At 44.8% G+C, this 24,075-nt stretch overlaps 1 protein-coding gene across 1 annotated transcript; it reads right to left on the reverse strand.

Annotated features, from left to right (window-relative positions):
* Nucleotides 1–4,462: 4,462 nt before the first annotated feature.
* Nucleotides 4,463–23,978, reverse strand: FUNDC2 (FUN14 domain containing 2). Its single transcript, XM_039222674.1, has 5 exons — nucleotides 23,810–23,978; nucleotides 20,444–20,594; nucleotides 15,024–15,099; nucleotides 9,432–9,563; nucleotides 4,463–6,587 (listed from the first exon to the last, which is right to left on the reverse strand). The coding sequence occupies exons 1-5, from the start codon at nucleotides 23,943–23,945 to the stop codon at nucleotides 6,510–6,512; spliced, it is 573 nt and encodes a 190-aa protein (XP_039078605.1). The 5' UTR covers nucleotides 23,946–23,978; the 3' UTR covers nucleotides 4,463–6,509.
* Between the last annotated feature and the right edge of the window lie 97 nt (nucleotides 23,979–24,075).

Genomic DNA, 24,075 nt, shown 5'->3' on the forward strand with positions numbered 1-24,075 from the left:
GGACTTCTGGTTCTATTCATAAAACTAGTCCTGTGTTAGGTGGGAAGATGCCCCTGCAGTGCCACAGTCGTACCTTCCACAGACTGCAGGTGCAACTCAGAGGTGTGTCTAACCCAGCTCCGTACCTGCCGCGTTTCCAGTAATTCAGAGCAAAGTGTCCTTTCGGATGCCACTAAGAGCATGGCCTTCCAGTTTTACATCCCCACCACAGGGTCTAGCAAGAAGACACTTAATATTTGTTCAATGAGCGGTAGGGAAGGCCTAGAAATGATTCTTCTAATGGTTAATGACCCCTAATACCATGAGAAAACTGGGGGGGGGGGGGAGGAATGCTTCACTGGGAGGCAGGCAGGCAGCAACAGAATTCTTGGGTTCTTTATCTGCTCTTTATATCTTTATAATCAAAACATTACAGTGGCTCCTAATGATGTTAATACAAGGCTGCGGAAGGAAGCCTGCTGACAGTTCTCAGTGACTCCATGTAGTGGTACAGGAGCGACAGTACCAAACAGGCCAGTTGCTTTCCTCCAACAGATGCTAGAACCACCGTCATTCCTGTCTGAGCAGGAGCAGGAGCAGGAGCAGATCCTGCCCAGAAGGTTCACGAACTGCCGTGTTGCTGTGTCCTCACGTGATGGGAGGGGAGTGAGCAAGCTCTCTGGGGTGCATTTAATAGAGGCACTAATTCCAGTCATTAGGGTTCCACCCCCATGAACTAATCATCTCCCAAAAGCCCCACCGCCAAATACCATCACCTTGGGTGTTAGGATTTCAACAGGAGTTTTGGGGGACACAAACATTCAGCCCCCAACAGTGAGGGGCCTTCCTTGCCTCTTGGAGCATGCTAGAAAAAGCCTCCATTGCTGTGAAAGGGCAAGGATACTCCCTGGTATTCAAATACAATTAAGATATGAGACGAACTATTCTTTCAAAGCGGCATTCCCGGGGCGCCTGGGTGGCTCAGTCGGTTAAGCGTCCGACTTCAGCTCAGGACGTGATCTCACGGTTCGTGGGTTTGAGCCCCGCGTCGGGCTCTGTGCTGACAGCTCAGAGCCTGGAGCTGCTTCAGATTCTGTGTCTCCCTCTGTCTCTGACCCTCCCCTGTTTGTGCTGTCTCTGTCTCTCAAAAATTAAGTAAAACATTAAAATAAATAAAGCGGCATTCCCTAAAGTGTTTCTAGAAGTTGCTATAAAGAGGGGGAAGGGCTTCCATGGCAGAGAAGTTTGGAGGATGGTAGATTAGACATAAGGGAACGGGTTTCTTTCCTGTAACACGTCAAAGCTTTTACTTCGCTACTGTAAATGCTGATCCTTCGCACAGGACTAGCATAGGCAGTGCGCCCCAGTGCGCCTTGCGAGCCCATTCTTCAGATAGCACCGCTCAGGGTGAACATTCTCCAGAGAGATGTGGAGCGACGTTGCCTTAGAGATGTTTGGTCCACAGACCAAGGTGACAGTGCTACGTTCTCATGAAATCATTTAAGTGAACTCTTGTCCTAAGAGTGAGACAATTTAAGAAAACATTTACAACTCTGTTTACATTATATACACGTTTACATTTAAAATTACGAGTGGATAGTGTTGGTAGCATTTATATTAGGAATCACTACATGATTGTGCTTTGTTAAAAACTCATTTTTATTGAGCTAACTACTCAAGTTTCAGACTGTTTTAAATTTGTTTTCTTCTAGGGAATCTGACCTTATTGAGGGCTTTTAAAGCCTCAAATCCACTGTTCCTTCCTATCTTTAAACTCAGTCCTGTCTCAGTTGAAGTTAACATCTATTGACAGACATTAATTTAAATCTGATTCTTCTCGGCTATTATGAGACACAGAAAAATAAAACAGCCACTAACAAAATAGAAACGCTGAACATTCATCCAGTGTTTTTATGAGCTACGGAATCTCAGTCTCCAGGGAGGAACTGGGATGGTGACGACTAGGGTCTCCTCCATTTTAGCCCCTAAGGGGGCTGGCGGTGGCAAGGTTAATTACGTGGTGAACTAGTGACTAAGAGACTCCTCCACTAGAAAGGAAGTCTTCCCCTTGTAATGGCTAAGTCATTTGTGGGGGGATATGTTGGGCCATACCCCACTTTCTCCCCAAAACTTCAGCATCCATTGATGACAGAAGCCCCCGATCTGCCATTATGTGAGAACTGCCCACAACTCCTACCATTTAATAAACTGTAACATCACACTTGGGTTCAGTATCTGGGAGGCATTTGAAATTATATGGCACTTAATTCAAAAGGCTTTAAAGGCTTGCTAAGTAGTCACTTAACAGCAGAGCTGTTCCAACCTTACCTGCTCCTGAGACACCCATGAGGCGTGTCCAACAGTCAGGCGGCCCAAGGAACCCGACGTGCGACATCAGTAGTTTGTAAAATTCCACTGCTCTCAATAATCCTATCAGTAGTTCTTACCATTAAATTCAGAAAGGTAGACAGTTGTGGGGAGTCAATAAGCTGAACTGACAGTTTGTTTTTAATGTGAAAAAAGTACAACAGTGTCGAGTTTCTTTAGTAAAACAGCACTCTTAATATTCATGATCCCTTAAGAAGAAGCAAACATCACAGAACATATGATTTCTGGGAAATCAGTTTCAGGATAGGATATACATTTTCAGCCCAATTCCCCCAGGAGATCACTCTAACCTTGTACAAGTGACTGATTAAGAAGGGCCCACACCTGGACTCCGTGACAAAGCAACTGAGCCGACACGGTGGGGGAAGCAGGCTAATTCTGCCTTAGTGGAGTTTCCTGAAGGGAAGAAACCGAGAGTGTCATGAAACATTAGTGATGCTCAGAAATTTCAAATCCATCTATCATTTTTCTAAGCAGAGATTGATCCTATTTCCCCAAACTATAGAAAAGTAGAGTTTTCAAGTAAGAGCCCAACCATTAGCCGTGCCCATCTTGCCGCCAAGTGTCAAGTAGCTTAGCTATCCAGTGACCACATTTCAAAACCTGAAGCACCCACCCCAAGGGTACGTCAGCTACAGTTACGGAAGGTTTGTTCCTTCTAGGATACTGTTCTCCAATTTCACTCATGTCCTGTCTTCGGCCAGCATCCGTGAGACAGTACCTGACCAGGTCCAGTTAAGCACTCTTACCAAGGCGCGGGGGTGGAGGGGAGTCAAGACTCTGGGTGCTTGATGGATGTCCTGAGACTCAGTGATGAGAGACTGTAGCAAACGTGACGTCCAGATGGGCAGCAGGAAGAAAACGCTGCACGTTAAGACAATGACACTAATAACAGTGGGGCTGCTCGGTAATGACACAGAACCTTAGGCGAGACTGAAAACGAGTCTCTTTTTTGAGCCTCAGCAGCAGCAGCGACTCTGCACCCCTTTCCCCTCTCATCTGACACCAGGGCATTAGAGGAAGCAGGAACTCAGGCATTAGAGGTCTGCCATATGGGGCCCCACATCCCCATCCTACCTAGTCCCATCGCGGGAGCGACTGTGGGTCAAAGGGTGGCCCGGAACAGCGAGGACGCTGGGAGCCAAGGCGGCTTGGGAAGGGACAGACAGGGCACAGTGGGCTGCACGGGGGCCAGATGGCAAAGGGGACAAAAATGTCACAAGTGCTCCAGCCACCAGGTAGGGCAGGCCCAAATGTGGTGTTACTGCACCCCTGCCTGCAGGGGGAGCCAAAACCCCGGACACGCCGCATAGCTCTGTGGGTCAAAGAAAAACTGAGCTCTTCGGCCTTCACCTGTAAAAAGTAAGCCCCACGCATTATTGTCCTCGAGAGAGGACACTGGAGAGCGCGCTGGAGAAAAGTGTGCTTTGCTAAGCAGGCATCGCTAATCAAATAGAAATAGTTGCTGGCTCCTTGGAGCTCGGTTGTGCGTGAAGGGCGGGCAGCTGCTGTTCTTCTGGGGGAAATCTTACCCCCCAGCTCATTACCTCCAGCAATGCTGCTGGCAACCGGGCCTCAGTGTAGTGATTCCATTAACGCGCGCACCCAGTTCTCCACTAGGGCACCAGAGCACGGCCACAAGCGGTGGGCGGGGCTCAGGGTCATTCTCCCCGCGCCGCGGGAGGCCAATCTGCAACACTGACCTTAACTGTGCAGCTTAACTGTGCTTCCCAAAAGCAGCCAGCTGGGAAAAAACTTTGGGATGGACCTATGGATCTTACTTCAGTCTATTATCTACTACAAGCTGCTCAAAGCTTAGAACGACTTGCTAATCTGTTGTCATCACCAATACTCATGGGGACGATAGATGGATATAAGGCAATTCCTACCCCACCAGAGAGGCATCCAGTGGCCCCTCTCCCTGTCCAGAGCGGCACAGGGCACTTCAGTTCACGTTTACAGACACCATCCTATTGGTCTGGGTGAATGACATGGATCAAGTCATCCAGTAACTGCAGCTTTGGTTGCCACACGTAGCGTGACCCAGGGACCCAGGCCTCAGAAGCAGAATGGAGAAAATTAAGGGACAAATCACTCAGTGTCTTCAATAAATATATCGCAGGCCAAAAAAGAAAAAAGAAAAGAGACCAAAAGAACACACAAGATTACGAGAGACTTAGACCATCTGAATGCAATGTGAGTATATGTCGTATGGATACTGATTTAAACAAACTGAGATGTAAAACACTGGAGACAGGGAAGTGTGAAAACTGGCCAGATATCTGATATTAAGGGATTATTAAGTTTCTGGTATGATAGTAGGGTAGTGTATTTATGATTTTTAAACACAGTTGTTACTGTGTTTTAGAGACACATACTGAAATATAATGAAATGAACCTTTGTATTTGTTTCAAAACAACTGATAAAACAAGCTGTAATCTGATGATCAGTGCAGGTGGGTGGTAAGATATACAAGGCTCACTACACTTTCTCTACTTTTAGATATATTTGTTTTCATAATAAAAGGTGATAACAAGTTTTTAAGTTCTTATACAAAATATGCAACACAGAGCCTCCTACCATGATTTGGGGATGGTTCATACAGATTATAAGCAAAACTTTTATGTTGCCTTAAAATGGGAAAATGCAGGTGGATGAATCCTAAAAAGCTCCACACATCCATTGGTAGCTACAATTTACAAATTCAATACATCATTCCCAAGATTAGTAAAAAGGCAAATGTTTTAAACGAAAGCCTTAAAAACATACCTTAAAAACATACATCTTGCAAAGAATCAGCTGCAAGTTTAAGAATTCTAAGTTTTCTGCATTCTCAGAACTCATAAATTCTCCAATAATTCTTTGGATCAGTCCCTTTTCTGGATACATTTATATGAGGTCATTATTCAGATCTTCAACAAACACTGAATGCCTACTAAGCGCTCGGCCCCGCGGGTTTAACGGTAAAGACACAAGCCTTATCCTCCAGAATTGGATGTTGAAGATGAAGCTGCAGCCATGGTAACGGGCCATTACAACAAAATGTGCTAAGATTCTAGGCACGTGTATGTGTGTCCAAAAACTGTTATTTCAAAGAATAATTCTATGAGGTGGGGTCACTGTGACACAGCACGTTATGTTTGATGACGGAACTGACCGACTTCACACATGCCATTGCTATTGTTCTCAATTCTGAATGTGAGGTATTTCAAAGCGACTAGAGAAATAGCAGACTTTCACACAGGAAGCACGGCGACCCCTAATGTTTTGACAAGAGGTAAATAATACCTAATGTCTCAAAGCTTAAAACCGTTCCTATGAAATAAAAATCTGTGAGCTTCTTCAGTCTCCCACCTAAAGTCACTTATTTTACCATGAAAAAAACCTTTAGCAATAGGCCTGAGTGGCTTTATGGTGGAATACACCCCTGGATAATATCTTAACGCCCCTAAATGATTCACTAAGTTTGACCATTCAGTGATGTATTTATTGGTCGGTTTCCCTAAAGACGTTCTTCCCAAACACAATACCTTCAGCTCAGCACAAGTTCATTCTGTATTCAGATGTTTCAATTATAGTGCTTATACTGCCATTTTTGCCAGGATAATTACAGCAAGTATATAAATAGCTCTCTTTCTGTAATCTAAAAGCAACTAAAAAAAAAAAAAAAAAGAAAGTAGACACCAAGATACCAAGTCTTTCATGCTTAAAGGCAAATGTATTCAGTTCCTTCCCATGCAACACATAAGGTATCTATACGCTTATGTTTTCTTCCCATATCAAGTCTGGGACAGCTTCTGAGGAGCCACTCACCCTCCAAGCCGAGGCATGTGATACTGCGCTCTGTTAAGTATCTTGTAGCTATGGGAGGAGGCAAAGGAACATTTTTGCTGACCTACAGATTAGTCAACTGGGGAGTGTGCTGGGAAGAGCTAATGTCTATGATCTCTTCCATTGCCATCGAGCCCACAGTAGGGCCGTATCAACTTGTACCGACAGATGCCTATAGAAGCCATTCGCATACGCCGCGGCAGGGAGGAAGGCACGGAAGAAGAGAAGCAGGAGACATTTGATGTCCATGATGGAGTGTAGAGGCTGCTGGCTGGAAAACACAGGAATAACGGAAGTGAAGTTGTCCTCTTTAGGATGCCATGCCAAGCAGAAAGCCTCCGAAAAATCCACCAGTTACTAGAACGTTCTTCTTCACAAATGACACTACCTAGAAACAGAAGAGAACACAAATGGGTTGTTTCGTTAAGAACATTATTAGTAGGAACCTCATCTCCATTCCCTACGCAATCCCCTCACCACGGGCTCTCTGATCGAGGTGGTAGCAGGGGTGCGAAGTGATGAAATTCAAGAGATGGTTTCAGGACGGGACTTCGAATGGATGACTGGCCATATGAGGGAGCAGCAGGAGCAGCCAAAGGCAAATGCTTGAGTTCTATCTTCACTCATGTCTGCCAGAGCTAAGAAATTTGCCCGAGAGTTCATTCAGGAACAGGGAAGGATGGAGTTCAGAGTTCACGGGGGAACTTATGAGGAAAGAATAAAGCTGTAGCCAATAAACTGGTTACAGTTTCTAATTTCTTTTTTTTTTATTTATATATATATATATATATATATATATATATTTTTTTTTTTTTTAGAGAGAGAGCAGAGGAGGGGTAGACAGAGAGGAAGAGACAGGATTCCAAGCAGGCTGCACACTGTCAGGACAGAGTCCAACATGGGGCTCAAACCCACAAACTGTGAGATCATGATCTGAGCCGAAATCTAGAGTCGAATGCTTAACCGACTGAGCCACCCAGGCGCCCCTACAGTTTCCAAATTCACTTCTTCCATTTTCTCTGACACCTACTTTCCAACAGAGGCTGCTCATTCCACAGCCTCTTCTCCAAAATCTCTCTACCCACTCATCCTGTCCATCCATCAGTCCACCTGTCCGTCTACACACCCACTCCCCTCGGAGGCCTCCTCTCAAGTAGAAGCCACGGATTTGCGTTCCCACACCTCACTACATCAGAAGATGATTAAAATAAGGATATCTCAAATTCACAAAGCTTCTACCTCCTGTCTACTCATCTGCAGCTCAGAACGTGAACTCAGCACCCTTTGGCGCCGATGACTGTGCTCTATCAATTTCCATTTGAGAGAAGTCTGGTAAGTCCTTCAGACTCCCTCTTTTTCCCAAGTACAACTATCGCCTTAGAAAGCATTCTTTGATGGGGCGCTTGGGGGGCTCAGTCCATTAAGCGTCTGACTTTAGCTCAGGTCATGATCACTGTTCATGAGTTTGAGCCCCCCATTGGGCTCTGTGCTGACAGCTCAGAGCCTGGAGCCTGCTTCGGATTCTGTGTCTCCCTCTCCCTCTGCCCCTCCCCAGCTCACGCTCCGTCTCTCTTTCTCTCTCTCTCTCTTTCAAAAATAAACAAACATTAAAAAATTAAAACAAAAAAACATCCCTTGCGACAACACATCCAGTGTCCCGGCCTAATCACTTCACGAACTCAAGCGAAGTGGGGAGTTCATCTCCCAACCATCTCAGCCGCTCACAGCCTGACCCTGTCCTGCTGGGGCTTTCTAGCACCTTCCTCTCACTATGTCCACATCTTCTTCCTACATCAGTGCCGCCTGTCCTCCAGACATGAGGCCCTGTCTTTTGCCATCTACTATCAGGGGGAAGGAAAACAATCATACGAATTCCTGAAGTAACTGTTTTCATTCATTATCTTTTTCTTACTTCCTACTCATTCCTCAACTTGCTACAGCTGGGCCTTCAACGCCACCACCCCACCAGAGCTGTTGTCGCCAAAGTCACCGACGACTCTACTGCTAATCACTGAATTTCTCTTCCACGTTACCTGGCTTCGCAGCTCAGAGCATGGGTCTGAGGGGGAAGCAGCCTCTATCCCGGGGGCCTAGGACAGTTCCAGGCCATGAATAGGAAAACACAACTTTGTGGAATGAATCCATTTCAAACCTTTTGGTTAGTTTATAACAAGGTCCCTCTTGCGTTTGTAAACACCTGAATAATAAAAGAGTTTTGACAAAATGAAAAAAGTGTCACTTTCATAACCCTGAGCTTGAGGTGGGGGGACAGGAATGGGAGGGACTATCTGTACTCCTGGGCCCTCAGAGATGCTCCTTTCCATTCTGGGCAAAGGACCAGCTTTGGCCTGTAACCCACCACCACACAGGGACTGCCATTATGTGCCTGGCAAGGGGACTTGTCCGTTGAGTACTTTCTAGTTGGCTAAGTCATTTACTATTCATCTATCTGCTTTCCAACTTCAAAAAATGTATTGTTGTTTCTTGTCTTCTGGAATTCTTTTCCTGTTCTCTTGAGTCTTTTGGGTTTCACCTGTTTTATTTTGTTACCAGCATTTGGCAATATTTCGAGGCCAAGGCCTGTTGAAATTTACTTCTAAATCCCTCCTCTGGACTCATTCCATCCCCTTTCTCTGTGAATCCAGAACAGCATGACTCCAGGCCATGGAAGGTGGAAGGCACCTTCTTGACCCCTTGATCCTATTTATTTTTTGCTCCTGTTTATTTCTTGCTCCCCACTTCACTGCCCTTATTTCATGGGACATTTAACAGATTTCTAGAGGTAATAAAGCAGTAGCAAAATACATGCTTTTAAAAAGGAAGGACTTCTCATGTCCAAGCACCAGTCAGTATAGCCGGACACACAGAGCTGGGTCAGGGGCCACAGGGCCTACAAAGCCGGAAACATTTATCATCTGGCCCTTTACAAAAAAAGTTTGCCCACCTCTGGGCTGGATGCTCCGGCTCTTCTATGTACGTGTAAAGCACGGACGTTTCAGAGAACGGCGTGCATGGTGACAATGCCCATTCGCTGCACTGTCCCCGTTCCTACAAGAACTGATTCAAGCCATGGCCCACCCACATGTGTAACATGTATCACTTTGCATTCTCGGTCACCGATAAAGGCCACCAACACTCCGATGACCCAGCTGTAAAGCAAAGTCCCTGTGGCGAAGGTGCTCCATTTAAGGCCTGCACTTTTCACACCACAGGCGAACAAAACAGGTCTCACCTCCTCTGCTTTGCTTTTGACCTCGCTGGGTATCTGGCTGCTTTTACGGATCTTCAGTTGCTCCTTGGCTTTCTTCATGTCCTTCTCTACTCGCTGCCAGTCAACTTTGATGTACCCGGTATGGTTTGCAAGCTAGAGTTTCAATAATGACAGCAAGAAATAGGAAAGACAGGCTTGTTATTTCTGTTCATCAGGATTAATCGCTGAAGCACGTTATCAAAAACCCATCTGATTTTCCATTTCTGGAGACCTTTGCCATCCAGTTCATTACATGACAATGACATTCACTCCACATCTCAGTGTCCACCCTACGTACAAGGCCCTGTGCATGATGCCGGATCAATAGACGGGCCTTCAATGACCACTGGCAATGGTTTTACCTTATTTATACTCTTATCCCTCACCAAAGACTTTTCAGTTAGTTAAAAAATATAAAACGGCAAAAGAAAAATCAGAATTCAAACTCAAGATTTAAGGTGAAGAGACCTTATAGTCCTCAGTGTCAACATAAGCCCGAGTTTTCTGACAACGTGAACAGAACAAGGCTGTCACACAGTCATCGCTTTTGCTCAGAAAGCCATCTTCTAGAACATGGCTCCACATAGATTTCTTATGAACGATTTCATATATGGGATCCTGAGAATAACACATCCAATTATACGTGTGGAATCTGCCCACCTCTCTTTAGCTGGGACAACCACTAAACCTCAGTGTGAGCAGGTCATCGGGGGGCTTGGTTCGTTGAGGGTCCTACTCTTTTTTTTTTTTTTTAAATTTTTTAAATGTTTTATTTCTGAGAGAGAGAGACAGACAGACAGACAGACAGACAGCATAAGCAGGGAGGGTCAGAGAGAGAGGGAGACACAGAATCTGAAACAGGCTCCAGGCTCTGAACTGGCTGTCAGCACAGAGCCCGACGTGGGGCCCAAACCCACGAGCCCCCCAGGCGCCCCAAGGGTCCTACTCCTGATTTCAGCTCAGGACAAGATCTCCCAACTCATGAGACACAGCCCCACATGGGGCTCCTCACTGACAGTGCAGAGCCTCGTTGGGATTCTCTCTCTCTGCTCCGCTACCACTTGTGCTCTCTCTCAAAATATATAAAGCTAAAAAAGTGATTCAAGTATGTTGTTTTCTGATGCATTACTGTTGTCCCAGGAATGAAGAGACTGATTACAGCCCATCAATGAATCTTCCATCAAGATCACTTCTCTCTGCCAAAGTTTGATAAATCATATCTACCTGGATTTCTCCACGCATCTCAAACTGAAACTCTTCTCCTCTCCCTAGTCTCCTACAGAGGGTTGCTGCTTTTCCTCTAGTCTCTATTTAGTTAGTCACCCAAACCAGGCTGGAAAAAAATATTTGCAATACAATACAATATACACAACATTAATACTCATAAAAACTGAAATTCTTTGCCAGATCAGAAAGGAGGCAAATTGTTGCTACTTGTGGACATCTCTATCTACATAATCTCAAAGAATCCACACAAAAAATAAACCAGGGTGCTGGGTGGCTCAGTCAGTTAAGCGTGTGACTTCAGCTCAGGTCATAATCTCCCGGTCCACGGGTTTGAGTCCCGAATTGGGCTCCGTGCTGACAGCTCAGAGCCTGGAGCCTGCTTCAGATTCTGTGTCTCCCTCTCTGCCCCTCCCTCCTTCTCTCTCTCTCTTATTTGTTAGTTTTAAATGAACAAACATTTTTAAAAAAGTCCAGGGCACCTGGGTGGCTCAGTCAGTTAAGCATCTGACTCCAGACAGGTCACGATCTCCCAGTCTGTGGGTTCGAGCCCCACACTGGGCTCTGTACTGACAGCTCAGAGCCTGGAGCCTGCTTTGGATTCTGTGTCTCTGTCTCTCTCTGTCCCCCAGCCCCCAACTCACGCTGTCTCTCTCTCTCAAAAATGATTAAACGTTAAAAAAATTAAGTAAACTAAAATAAGATAAACTGTGCATTCAGGCTGGCAGCGCAGAGTTCCAGCCAGCCTGTCAGAGTTCTGGCACCCATCCCCAAAAGTCCGACGAGCCGCGAGTCCCCGAAAGGGGGGATACTGTCAGGCTGGCCAAGCAGAAAGAGCTCGCTCCCTGGGGTGCCTGGGGTGGCTCAGTTGGCTGAGCAGCTGACTCCTGTCTTCGGCTCGGGTCCTGATCTCACGGTTTTTGGTTTGGGCCCCGTGTTGGGCTTCGCACTGGTGGTGCAGGGACTGCTTATGATCCTCTCTCTCCTCGGTCTGCCTCCATCTCTCAAAAGAAACAAATAAACTTAAAAAAAAGAGCTTGCTCCCTATGATGAGAACTGGTTCGGGGTGCCTGGGTGGCTCAGTCAGTTAAGTGTCTAACTTCGGTTCAGGTCATGATCTCACAGTTCCTGGGTTCGAGCCCCACGTCGGGCTCTGCACTGACAGCTCAGAGCCTGGAGCCTGTTTTGGATTCTGTGTCTCCCTCTCTCTCTGACCATCCCCTGCTCACACTGTCTCTCTCGCTCTCAGAAATATATATTAAAAAAAAAAAAAAAAAAAAAAAAAAAAGAGCTGCTTCTACACACGAGATGCTTCCACAGCACGACAGCTATGCCTCCAGGGTGGTGCTGGGGTCAGCTCCACGAGCAAGATCTACAGGGGACATCAGAGATGTGGTCATGCCCAGCCACTTCAACAGAGGCTCAAAGCATGTGGCCTGCAGGGTCTTCCAAGCTCTAGAGGAGTAGAAAATGGTGGAAAAGGATCAAGATGGAGGCTGCAAACCGACACCTCAGGGACAGAGAGACGTGAACAGAACTGCAGGCCAGGTGGCAGCTGTGTTAATAAACCGCCTCATTTGGGGGAAAAGGTGAGTTTCGGCAAGGCTGCAGAATACAAGAGCAATACACAAAATCAGTCATATTCTTTTCGCTAGCGGTTGAAACAACTGGAAATGGAAATAAAATTTATGATTTATAATAGCTGTAAAATAATTAAATACTAGATAGAAACCTAAACAAAAATCAAATAGGATCTGCATGCTAAAAACCACAAAACGATGAAGAATTTAGAATTTAAAGATGAACAAATAAATGGAGAGACAGGCCATGTACATGGAACTGAAGACTTGATGAAGACATGGTGTCCAATTCTTTCCACGTTGAGCTACAGAGTTATTGCGATCCCAACCCCACCAGGGTGTTCAAACAAGCTGCCTCCAAAATGTACATGGAGGGGCACCTGGGGGGGCTCAGTCCATTGAGCGTCTGACTCTTGATCTTGGCTCAGATCCTGATCTCAGGGCAATTGGATCAGGTCCCGGTTGGGGCTCCACATTCAGTGTGTAGATTCTCTTTCTCTGTCTCTCTCCCTCTGCCCTGTCCCCTGCTCATGTAATGTCTAAAATAAAAAAATAAATAAAAATAAAAGGTCCATGGAAAGGCAAAGGGATTAGAACAGCTAAAATGATTCTGAAAAAAACAGAATTGGAGGAATCACACTACCTGATTTTAGGATTTACGCTAATGCTACAGCAATCAAGATGACACTGTGACATTGGCGAAGGGACAGCACACAGGTTAATGGGACAAAATATAAAGTACAGAAACAAACAACAGAATTCAAAAATGGGCAAAAGACCTGAATAGACACTGTGTCAAGAAGGAGACGTGGATAGCAAATAAGCCTGGGAAAAGGTGTTCCATGTTATCAGCTGCACCATTTGGAGCCCAGCTGGAAGGCCTGGGGGTGGGGGGCGGGGGTGGGGGGCGAGCGGCCGAGGCAAAAGCCACAAGTGCAGCGAAAGCCCTAAGGTGTCTAGGAAGGAAATCAAGGCAGAGGTACACAAGATGTATGGATGAAAAATTTTAAATTCTTTGCAAAGACATTAAAGACCTAAATAAACGGAGGGAGTGTACATATTCACAGACTCATTATCATAAAAGGTATTAATTTTTCCCAAATTTACCTATATGGTTCTCTTGCAATTCCAATCAAAATTTCAACAGAATTTTTGAAAATAACTGACAAGCCTGTCCTACATTTAGATGGACAAGCAAAAGTATAAAAGCAGCCACGGCACTCCTGGATGGCATGTGGAGGATCCTGTATTACCACCTTGAATCAGATCCACACGTGTCTGGATTAACATATGACGGACACCACACTGCAAATACTGCTAGCATGGTGACAAGTGTGAAAGAAAGGAACCTGGATCCCTATGTGAAATGTCAGGCCTGGCGCCACCCATATCCCTCTGTGGACCCCTCTGGGGTCCCCTCTGGTACCTGTAGCGTGAGTGCACAGCACGGACTCTCCAGGTCCCGCCTCCCTCAGCACGGAAGCGTTTCTACTAGCAATTGCCATCAGTCATGGCCCCCCCCAAAAAACAGAGGGTACGCTCAGACTGAGCCATTTTGTCACATCTATCAATACTGAATCGCTGTGTTGTATGCCTGACACTAACATTGTACGTCAATTACACTTCAAGCGAAGAAAGCTTTAGGTGGAAGGAAAAAGATACTTGAAAGCAACATTAAGGAACCTACAGGGTCTGGGGCAGGGCGGGGGTGGGGGGAGCACAGGGCGGGAGGAAGGAGAGATAGGGAGATGTGAGGGGTCCCAGGACTCGCGTAGAGTCTGACGTCCCCGAGAGACACGGAGCAAGGCCCGGCTATGCCAGAGCCGCCTCCTCGCTGTAACTAAGCGGAACCTCCGGCCACAAGCACGCGCCCTTCCCTCCCCAAACTTCTGACCCCCCTGAAACTGTGAGACAGCATGCAATGACGGTGATTTCGAGCATTAGGTGTTGAGGGAATTTGTTGTGTGGCAATACTACACCCGACTGAGCCCGCCAGGCACCGGCCTCCCTCGCCCACACGCTCCATCTTCCCTTGCCCCATCCGGGAGACTTGCTGCACCTGCGGTTCATTGCTAAGTGAGGCCTGTCAGGCGGAGAAGACGACAAGGGGCTAGGAATCCAGAGACCGTGGCACAATTCAGCAAGTTCTGTCTCCTACAGAGCAGTGTTTCTCCAGGCCTTTACAAGTACTCAGATGTGTAACCGCACCTACCTCGCACCTACCTCCTATGGAATCGGAGTGGGGGGACCTCAAGCACCAGTGGTTTCTAAACGTCCTTGGGTGATTCCAATGTGGAGTCAGGCTTGCAAAGTAATGCCAAGTGCAGCCTCAGAAAACCAATACCCAGTAGTTCTGAAATCAACTCAGGGCCAAACACACAAGTGAGGACATGGGACTGAACTGTCATTTAGCCCTCGTCTCCTTGGCTGCTCTGGGATCAATGTGTCCTGGGCAAAATAATCGTATCACAGGGCATCTGTATCACACTTCATATTTTTGAAATCACATTTCATATTTCAACTGGTCTTGAAAACCCTATCAGGGAGTTATGATAAGAAATATTCCACATGTTATAAATTATGAAATAAAATCTGACTAATAGTTAATGAAATTGGACTCAAATGCGCACTGGCATTTCAGAGAGTAAACTGAAAATAAGGGCAAGGTTGCTCTGGTGTAATATGGCCAGGACTCAAGTACAGCTGCTCACATCACAGTCCCCATGGGCAAGGGGACTTCCAAACACCCAGGGACATGTCACATACAGACCTGAAGGAGAAAAAATCCACCTCCCACAGCCGTTGCAGCCAACTTTCCAACCTTCTGGAATATGAAACCCGTGCACCTACAAAAACCAAACCAACATCAGACAAGTTGACAAGCTGCCAAATACACACAAACACGTACCTCTAACAATGTTCAGATTGTAATGACCTTGGAATGATCCAGCTCTTTCCCACTCTTGCATGACATAATGAAGGATGAAGGCTCAGAACTCAGAAGGACCCTGATTCAAATCTTGGCTCTACCACTTACTAATTGTGTGGTCTTGAGCAAATCCCTTCAAACCTTTAGGGTGCACTTTGAAAAGATGGCTCTGGGGCACCTGGGTGGCTCAGTCAGTTAAGTGTCTGACTCTTGGGTTTTGGCTCAGGCCATCATCTCACAGTTCATGAGTTCAAGGGTTCTCTCTCTCTCTGCTCCTTCCTCGCTTGCACTCACTCTCTCTCTCTCCCCCTCTTTCCCTCCTCCACTCATGAGCACTCTCTTTCTTTCTAAAAATAAATAAATAAACTTAAAAAAAAAAAAAAAAAGATGGCTCTGGCTCCACGGTGGAGAAGGGATTAAGGAGGGAGGGCCAGGCAGACCGCAGGGCGGCTGGAAGGAACTGAGTGCGTGGCAGACACGCGACGAGGAGGCAGCACTGAGAACAGCTCGTGGACAGGCTTTTCATACACGATCCTCCCAGGGAATTACCAGACGTGAGGGCCCCCCCAAACTCTGCAAACCAGTAAGTGACCTTAGCTAGAGTGCAGTATAAAAGGGTAATATACAAAAATCAATTGTGTTTCTCTATATAAGCAATGATCAATCAGAAATTGACATTGTAAAATACCACTTATGATAGCGTCAAAAAGAAGATGTATGTGCAAGGCCTACAAAGCATCGCATCGCTGAGAGAAATGAAAAGAAATCCAAACCAGTCAAAAAACCATGTCTATGGATCAATGCAATCCCAGTCACAATCTTATCAGGCTTTTTGTAATTGGCAGCAGGTTTATTCTACAATTCATATGAAAATTCTGTGTACTCAGAAGTCAGATCAACTTAGAAAAACAACGTTGCAAGACTTATACGATCTGATTTCATGACCTCTTATAAAGTTATAGTGATCAAAACAGGTGCTACTAGCACAAACATCGACAAACCAACCTAACAAAGAGTTTAGAAACAGGGGTGCCTGACTGGCTCAGTTCGAAGAGCATGTGACTCTTGATCTCGGAGTCATGAGTTCAAGCCCCATGTTGGGGATAAAGATTACTTAAAAATAAAATCTAAAAAAGAAGTTCAGAAATAGACATAGTTAATTAATTTTTGACACAGGTGCAAAAGCAAATCAGCGTAGAGAAGTGTAGTCTAGTCATCAAACCGTGTGGGCACAATTACATATCATATGCAACTAAAGAACTTAGATTCCTACCTTGCAACATAAACAAAAAGCAAATCAAAATGTATCAATGGATCCTGGACCTAAATGAAAAATCTAAACCTATATATCATCTAGAAGAGAACAGAGAAGAAAATCTTGGTGATCCTGGGTTAGGAACATAGTCTCAGACATGACACCAAAAGCTACAGGTATAAAAGAAAGAGCCGATAAATTACATTTCAAGGTTGAGAGCTTCTGTTCTTTACTGTTAAGATAATAAAACGCTATAGTGGGACGCCTGGGTGGCTCAGTCGGTTGAGCATCCGACTTCAGCTCAGGTCATGATCTCACGGTTCGGGGGTTCGAGCCCCACATTGGGCTCTGTGCTGACAGCTCAGAGCCTGGAGCCTGTTTCAGATTCTATATCTCCCTCTCTCTCTGACCCTCCCCTGCTCATGCCGCCTCCCTCTCTCTCTCTCAGAAATAAATACAACATTAAAAAAAGATAATAAAACGCTATAGACTAGAAGCATATATTTGCAAATCACATATCTGGTATAAAACTTGTATCTGGAGTATATAAAGAAGTCTCAGAAAATCAACATCCCGATAAAAATATTGAGAAAAGATTTGAACAGATACCTCATCAAAGATATATGAATGGCAAAAATAAGCCCATGAAAAGATGCTAACGTCATTAACCATTAGGGAAATGCAAAATAAAACCACGAGATACCACTCTCCACAAACCAGGATGGTTGTAATTAAAAAGACACACTGCCAAAGTGTTAGGCTGGTAGAAGTGTAAGCTAGTACAAGCACCTTAGAAAATTGTATGACAAGTTAAGAAGTTAAAGCATTCCACCTATAATCCCCAGCCATACTAGATATTTACCCAAAAGAAACGAAAGCTTACATTCACACCGACTTGTACATAAATGTTCATAGCGGTTTTAGCCCCAAAGTGGAAACAAGCCAATATCCATCAAAGGCAAATGGATAAACAAAATGATTCATCCACACAACGGACTACTAGTTAGCAATAAAAAGTAATAAAGTACTGATTTTGAAAAAGCACCACAGATGAACTTCCAAATTAACATGCTGAGCACAAGAAAGCAGCCAGACAAGAACACACACTGTATAATTACACTTATATATAATTCTAGAAGAATGCAAAGTAATCTATAGTGACATAGACATTTTTAGAGTGACAGATGTGTTCATTATGATTGTGGCAGAACATACAAAACACAGAAAACAATCCCAGGTGGATTTATAAATGTAAATGTGAAAGGCAAAACAATAAAGTTCAAGTGTATGGGGTAGGCAAAAAAAAAAAAAAATTACTTAAACAGGACATAAAAATTACTAACCATTAAGGTAAAGATTGATAAAACTGACTACATTGAAAGCAGCATATATTCATCAAAAAAAAAAAGATACCAAAAGGCATATGAAAAGACAATCACAAAATGCAGAATGAGTAAAAATAGCTGCAAAATGTACAACCAATAAAGGACTCATATTCAGAATATATAAAGAATGCTTATAACTCAATAAGAAAAAGAATGACAACTTAATGAATTACAAAAGATTAAAACTGAGACTTTATCAAAGACGAGATCCAGAAGGATCAGGAAACACATGTAAAAGCTGTTCAATTCCAGGAATACTCAGGGAAATGCAAATGAAAACCATGCGAGATGCCACCATCAGACCACCAAAACTTTCCCCCAGGCAATACCCAGTGCTCACAACAATGTACAGCGTCAGGAACATCAGCCCTTGTGTGGGCAGGGTGAACAGTTACGGTCACTAATGGAAAGTGGTTTTTCAAATCAAATATCAGTTTGACACTATCTGGCAAAGCTGTAGATACTTAAACTTCATGACCTAGCAATTCAACTCCTGGGTCTAGACCCTACAAAAATGTGCATGTGTATGGACCAGGAAATGTATACAGAGTTCATACCGGCAGTGTTTAAATTAGCCAAAAACTGAGCCAACCCAAATGTCAGTCATCACCTGGATACGAACACTGTGGTATGTATACTCATGCGACGGAATTGTAAATACCAAGGAAAACAAAGAAACTACAACTACACGCGTGGCTGTGTATACAAAATAGGTTAGGAAAAAAGGTAAGACTCAAAAGTATACGCATGATTGCATTTATTTAAAGTTCAAAAGCAAGTCAACGACAGTATATTATTTATGGATCGAATTGCTTTTAAAGTACAAAGAAAAGCAAGGAGGTGACTGCCTAGTGATCAGGACGGCACTCATCTCTAGAGCTTTTGGGGCGCTGGCCACGTTTTCAACCTGAGTAGCTGTTACATAGCTGTCCACTCCATACATATTCATTAAATCGTACACACATCATACGCACTGTTCTATATATTATGTTGTACAATAAGATTTTAAATGTAAAATGGAGAGATGAGAGTGATGCATTATATTTTCTTGACTAAATCTATTAAACTTGTTGAGTTTATCACAAATACAGCCATACGCTGTTACGCATTAAGAATGTTATCATCTACCCAGCTAAGAAACAAGTGGCTAACTCCTTACTATATATACCACTTTCTAGCTCTGAGGCCCTGCACCTTCTAAGCCTTAGTCCCCATAAAACGAGGAATGGTCACAGTACCAATTTCAGAGCTGTTGTACTCTCCACTTCTCAGTGCGTAGAAGACGAACCCTTCTGTACTGCTGACAGGGCTGTAAACTGGTACAGCTGTGTGGAAAACAATACGGAGGTGCCTCCCAAAATTAAAAACAGAACTGCCATATGATCCAGCAATTCCATTTCTGGAAATCTATCTAAGGGAAATTAAAACACGAACTTAAAAAGATATCTGCACCCCCACGTTCATGCAGCACTGTTTACAATAGCCAGGACATGGAAACAACCTAAGTGTTGATCAGTGGGATGAATAAACATGTGAGATATAATCGATCAATCTATCTATAGAGATTTCCACTCACACACACACACACAGAGGAATATTATTCAGCCCCATAAAAAAGGGGGGAATCCTATCATTTGTGACAACATGGATTCACCTTCAGGACATGATGCTGAGTGAGATAAGTTAGTCAAATAAAGAAAAATACTGTATGATCTCACTTATATGTTTGATCTTATATGTGCAATCCCTTATTTAAAAATTTTAATTTTTTTAATGTCTATCTATTTTTGAGAGCAAGAGAGAAAGAGAGCGAGCATGAGTCAGAGAGGGGCATAGAGAGAGGGAGACACAGAATCCAAAGCAGGCTCCAGGCTCTGAGCTGTCAGCACAGAGCCTGACACGGCGCTCAAAGTCACAAACCGTGAGACCATGACCTGAGCCAAAGTCGGAAGCTTAACCAATTGAGCCACCCAGCTGTCCCAGGTGCAATCCCTTATATGTACAATCTAAAATAAACACAAAACTCATAGAAAAAGACATCAGATTTGTGGTTACAGGGGGCTGGGCGAGGGGGAACTAGATGAAGGTGGTCAAAAGGCACAAAGTTGCAGTTACAAATAAGTATGAGGGATGGGTACAATGCAATGACTATAGCTAATGCTGCTGTGGGGCAAAAGAAAATGCTTATGAGAGTAGATCCTGAGAGTTCTCAGCACAAGGAGAAAGTCTTTTCTTCTTTTTATTCTATGTATATGAGGTGATGAATGTTCACTGAACCTGTTTTGGCAACCATATGACAATAGGTATAAATGAAGCCACCAGGCTATATACCTTAAACTTACCCAGTGATACATATTCATTTCTTGACAAAACTGGAAGAAAAATGAGGATAGATAACACCAGTACCAACTTCACAGTTGTGAAAAGAAAATGAAATATATAAATCCTCAAAATAGTGCGTGGCCTGTAATAAATACTCACGTGTGTAGCTGAACGCTACACGATAAGTGATCAATTTCACAAAAGTCCATGTGTTTTCACTGGTTAAGGAGGTGGTTCCTACACGTGCAATACACTAAACCATGCAAAAGATGATACTGGATATCTTTTATATCACTTACCATCCTGTGACACCTCCGATTAATAGCTGTGTCGCCACGCTGTATTTTTCAGCCGAGGGCCCAGATTCCTGCCCAAACAGCTTGCGCCACCATGGCTGCTTTTTAGCAAATTCCGCAAGGTCCAGTGATTCAAAATTTCTCTCAAAGTTTCCTACAAGAATTAAGACACTGAATATGCAAATACTTACTTTTACAATAAATCACAATTCTTAGCTAGATTAAGAGATTTTTAAGAAACAGTTATTGTAATAAGAATCTCCAAATATTATTCTATTTTACTTAGTAAATTAATTCTGAAGTTGTGGATAGCAATTTTTGAAAATCAGAATAAAATCAACAAACAATATCTGCCTTAGAGAAAAAGAAACTAGACAATTTAGAATTAGTGTCCTAATTTTTCCTCTTGAATTTAAAAACAAGCAAAGTACCTACAAAAGCCTGCTAGTACTAATCAATATCCTAAATGAAATGGATTTTTTCATTTGCCTCTCATTTTAATGTTTGAGAGAGAGACACAGTGTGAGTGGGAGAGGGGCAGAGAGAGAGAGAGAGACACAGAACATAAAGCAGGCTCCTGACTCTGAGCTGTCTAGCACAGAGCCTGATGTAGGGCTTGAACTCAAGAACTGTGAGATCATGATGAAGTCAGACACTTAACTGAGCCAACCAGGTACCCCTGCCTCTCCTTTTTGAAGTCACTCAATGCTATTCAGTAGCCCACAGATTCACAAATTCTTCCTACCATATGACTCTCCATTGATAACAAAAATAAAAGGTAATGTTTTATTGACTTTTACTAGGCAATACGCTAAGCAACAAACACGAATTTCTAATTAAATCCCAGGAACATAGTAGGTACAAAAAAAAAAGGTACTATTTATTAACTCCACTTTCTAATCAAGAAATGGAGGCTCAGGGGTGGCTCAGTTGGTTAAGTGTCTGCCTCTTGATTTTGGTTCAGGTCATGATCTCACTGTTCCTGAGACAGAGCCCCACACTGGGCTCTGTGCTGACAACGCAGAGCCTGCTTGGGAGAAAATCTCTCCCTCTCTCTGCCCCTCCCCTGCTTGTGCGTGTGCGCTTCTTCGCTTGCTTGCTCACTCTCTCTCAAAATAAACAAACATTAAAAAAAAAAAAAAAAGAGAAACGGAGGCTCAGAGGTTAAGTGATTTGCCCAAGAAAGAAAAAGAGTTAACAAAATGTCTAATCCCTTTCTCTGTGAGAAGATAATGCAGGGATAAATTTAATCAATATGCCCAAGAGCTTTGCACTGTAAAGAACAAAACACTGCAGAGAAAACGTGAAGATGATTGAAATTAATTGGATATATACTATGTTTTGCAAGGCAATATTTTTATGGTGTTCATTCTCTCCATATCAGTGTATAGACTCAACGCAATCCCAGTCAAAAGGCAGGTTTTTACCTAGAAATTGACAAGCTGGTTCTAAAATGTACATGGAGGTGCAAAGGACTTCCTTGAGTACGTCTTCCAGTTAGTAAGGGAAATTATGCCAAAGCTTCATGGAGCTGAAGAATCATTTATTATGCTCTTAGACGCTGTGGGTCAGGATTTAAATGGGATACATACAGCGTTACAGTTTATCCCTGTTACACCATGTGTGAGGATTCCGCTGGAAGGCTTACCGGCAGAAGGTCTGGAATCATCTCCTACAGTGACAGACACAGGCTACTTCTCTACGTAGGTTAATTTGGGCTTCCTTACAGCATGGTGCCTAGCCTCAAGGGTGGGCAGCACAAGGGAAGTAGTGAGAGAGCAATGGAGTGAGGGAGCCGAGGGCCAGGCAGATGCAATGATAACCATTTAAGACGTAGCCCCAGAAGTCATGCAGCATTACTTCCATCACATTCTGTAGAAGCAGTCACAAAATCCTACGCAGATTCAAGAGGGAATACATAGATCCCATCGCTGAGTGGGAAGAGTGTGTTTGTTTGTTTGTTTTAGATTTCTTTTCGATGTTTATTTCTTTTTGAGAGAGACACACAGTGTGACCAGGGGAGGGCAAAGAAGAGAGGGAGACCCAGAATCCAAAGCAGGCTGCAGGCTCTGAGCTGTTAGCACAGAGCCTGATGCAGGGCTCGAACCCACAACCGTGAGATCATGACCTGAGCCGAAGTTAGATGATTAGCTGAGTGAGCCACCCAGGTGGCCCTGAAAATTATTTTTCTAGTGTGACATTGGACACCAATACAACACAACAGTAAAACATTCCTGCTGTACTGAAGAAATTCTTTCCCTGGGTTAAAGAGTATCAGTGAAATCAAGACTACGTTTTGAGTTTTGTTTCAATGTAACTTTACCAAAGCCCATCAGCTGAATAGGGAGGGTCCAGTCAAAATGGGTCCCGAATCTATCTATTTTAAGTGAATGAGGGCAGTCTACCCTGTAGGAAAATAATTACATTGTTCATTCGAACCCCTAAGTCACTTAGATTTGGTGGGGTGCTGGTCAGTGTTTACCAACTGGCTGGGGGTGATCTGCAATGTACATCAGTTTCCACGATGTAGTCACCTCCCCCCCCCCCGTGGGTGTGATCTCACGGAACTCAGGGTTGGAAAGAGACGCACAGCAGCATACCTTACTGTTGTTTCCATCTCAGAGACACTATACACGGGAATAACCTCAAGAGCACAGATAACATTAAAACATAACAAATAATTTAAAAGTGACCAATTCTGAATATCTTCACTGCTTTTGTTTTTAACAGAATTTATGTAATTTGGGGTTTACATAATTGTGTTTTCGATGATGGCCCTCTTCAGCAACAGGATACGGTGAACAAGTAATGAACTAAATATAACCTGAAGCAGGATTAGTCGGGGAAGAAGCATGACTTAAAGTACTGTTCCTGTGTGTATTTTATCACGGGGCATCTTCCGTGGACTACGCGGCCTCAATAAAAAACGACCTCCAAGTACAATCCGACGTGTACTACTCTTTGGAAGCCGTTAAAAGCGCAAGAGGAAGCTCCCTACGCACAGAAAGAAGCTTGCCAAGTGCTGGGGACGAACGTGCAAAGCGACAAAGCCGCCGCCTCGGTCCGAAAGCGCCAGAGCGCTTCCGAGAACAAGGACGGAATGTCTCCCGCCTCAGGCGCAGGAAGGCTGAGCGAGCCCAACCGGAGACAACGACTCGGGGCGGTTCGGTCCCAGCCGGGCGCCTGACCTTGGCCGGAGCCTGGGAGCGGCCGGGCCAGGGGCGAGTCCCGGGCGCCCTCTCCGGCCGCCTGCGGCCGGGACTCCGGGGGGGAGCTGTGCCGAGACCCGCCGGCGCGCGGCCCTTCCCCTTCCGGGACCCAGAAACGCGGCTCCGCGCGGCGTCTGCGGGTGCGCGCGCCCGCCCTTACCTTGACTGGAAGCGGCCATTTCGGCGAGCTCGTCTCGCGATGACAGCCGCAGGGGTTCGGCGCGATAGGACACGGAGTGGCACACCGCCGTCGCCGCCGCGAGCGAGCTTCCGGTACGTGGGCCAGATGTTTCCATTCCCACGGCGGCAGCGGAAGAGGCCGGGCGGCGCGCCCAGAGGTGGCTCCCCGCCCGCGCGCCAGGCGGCGTCACAAGGCTCTGCGGCCCCGCCCTGCAGGTGCGCCGACAGCGCGTGCGCGGAAAGCCT

The sequence above is a fragment of the Hyaena hyaena genome, unplaced genomic scaffold (genome assembly GCF_003009895.1).
Source record: "Hyaena hyaena isolate Hyena2069 unplaced genomic scaffold, ASM300989v1 scaffold_1178, whole genome shotgun sequence".
Lineage (NCBI taxonomy): Eukaryota > Metazoa > Chordata > Mammalia > Carnivora > Hyaenidae > Hyaena > Hyaena hyaena.

Bases quoted from the DNA above. Each gene is read 5' to 3' on its own strand.
- FUNDC2 (XM_039222674.1), bottom strand. From the start codon at position 23,945: ATGGAAACATCTGGCCCACGTACCGGAAGCTCGCTCGCGGCGGCGACG. The intron at 15,100-20,443 runs GTAAGTGATATA...TGGTTTTTGTAG, and splicing joins ATCGGAGGTGTCACAGGATG to GTGCACGGGTTTCATATTCC. The intron at 9,564-15,023 runs GTCTGTATGTGA...TTGAAACTCTAG, and splicing joins GTGGATTTTTTCTCCTTCAG to CTTGCAAACCATACCGGGTA.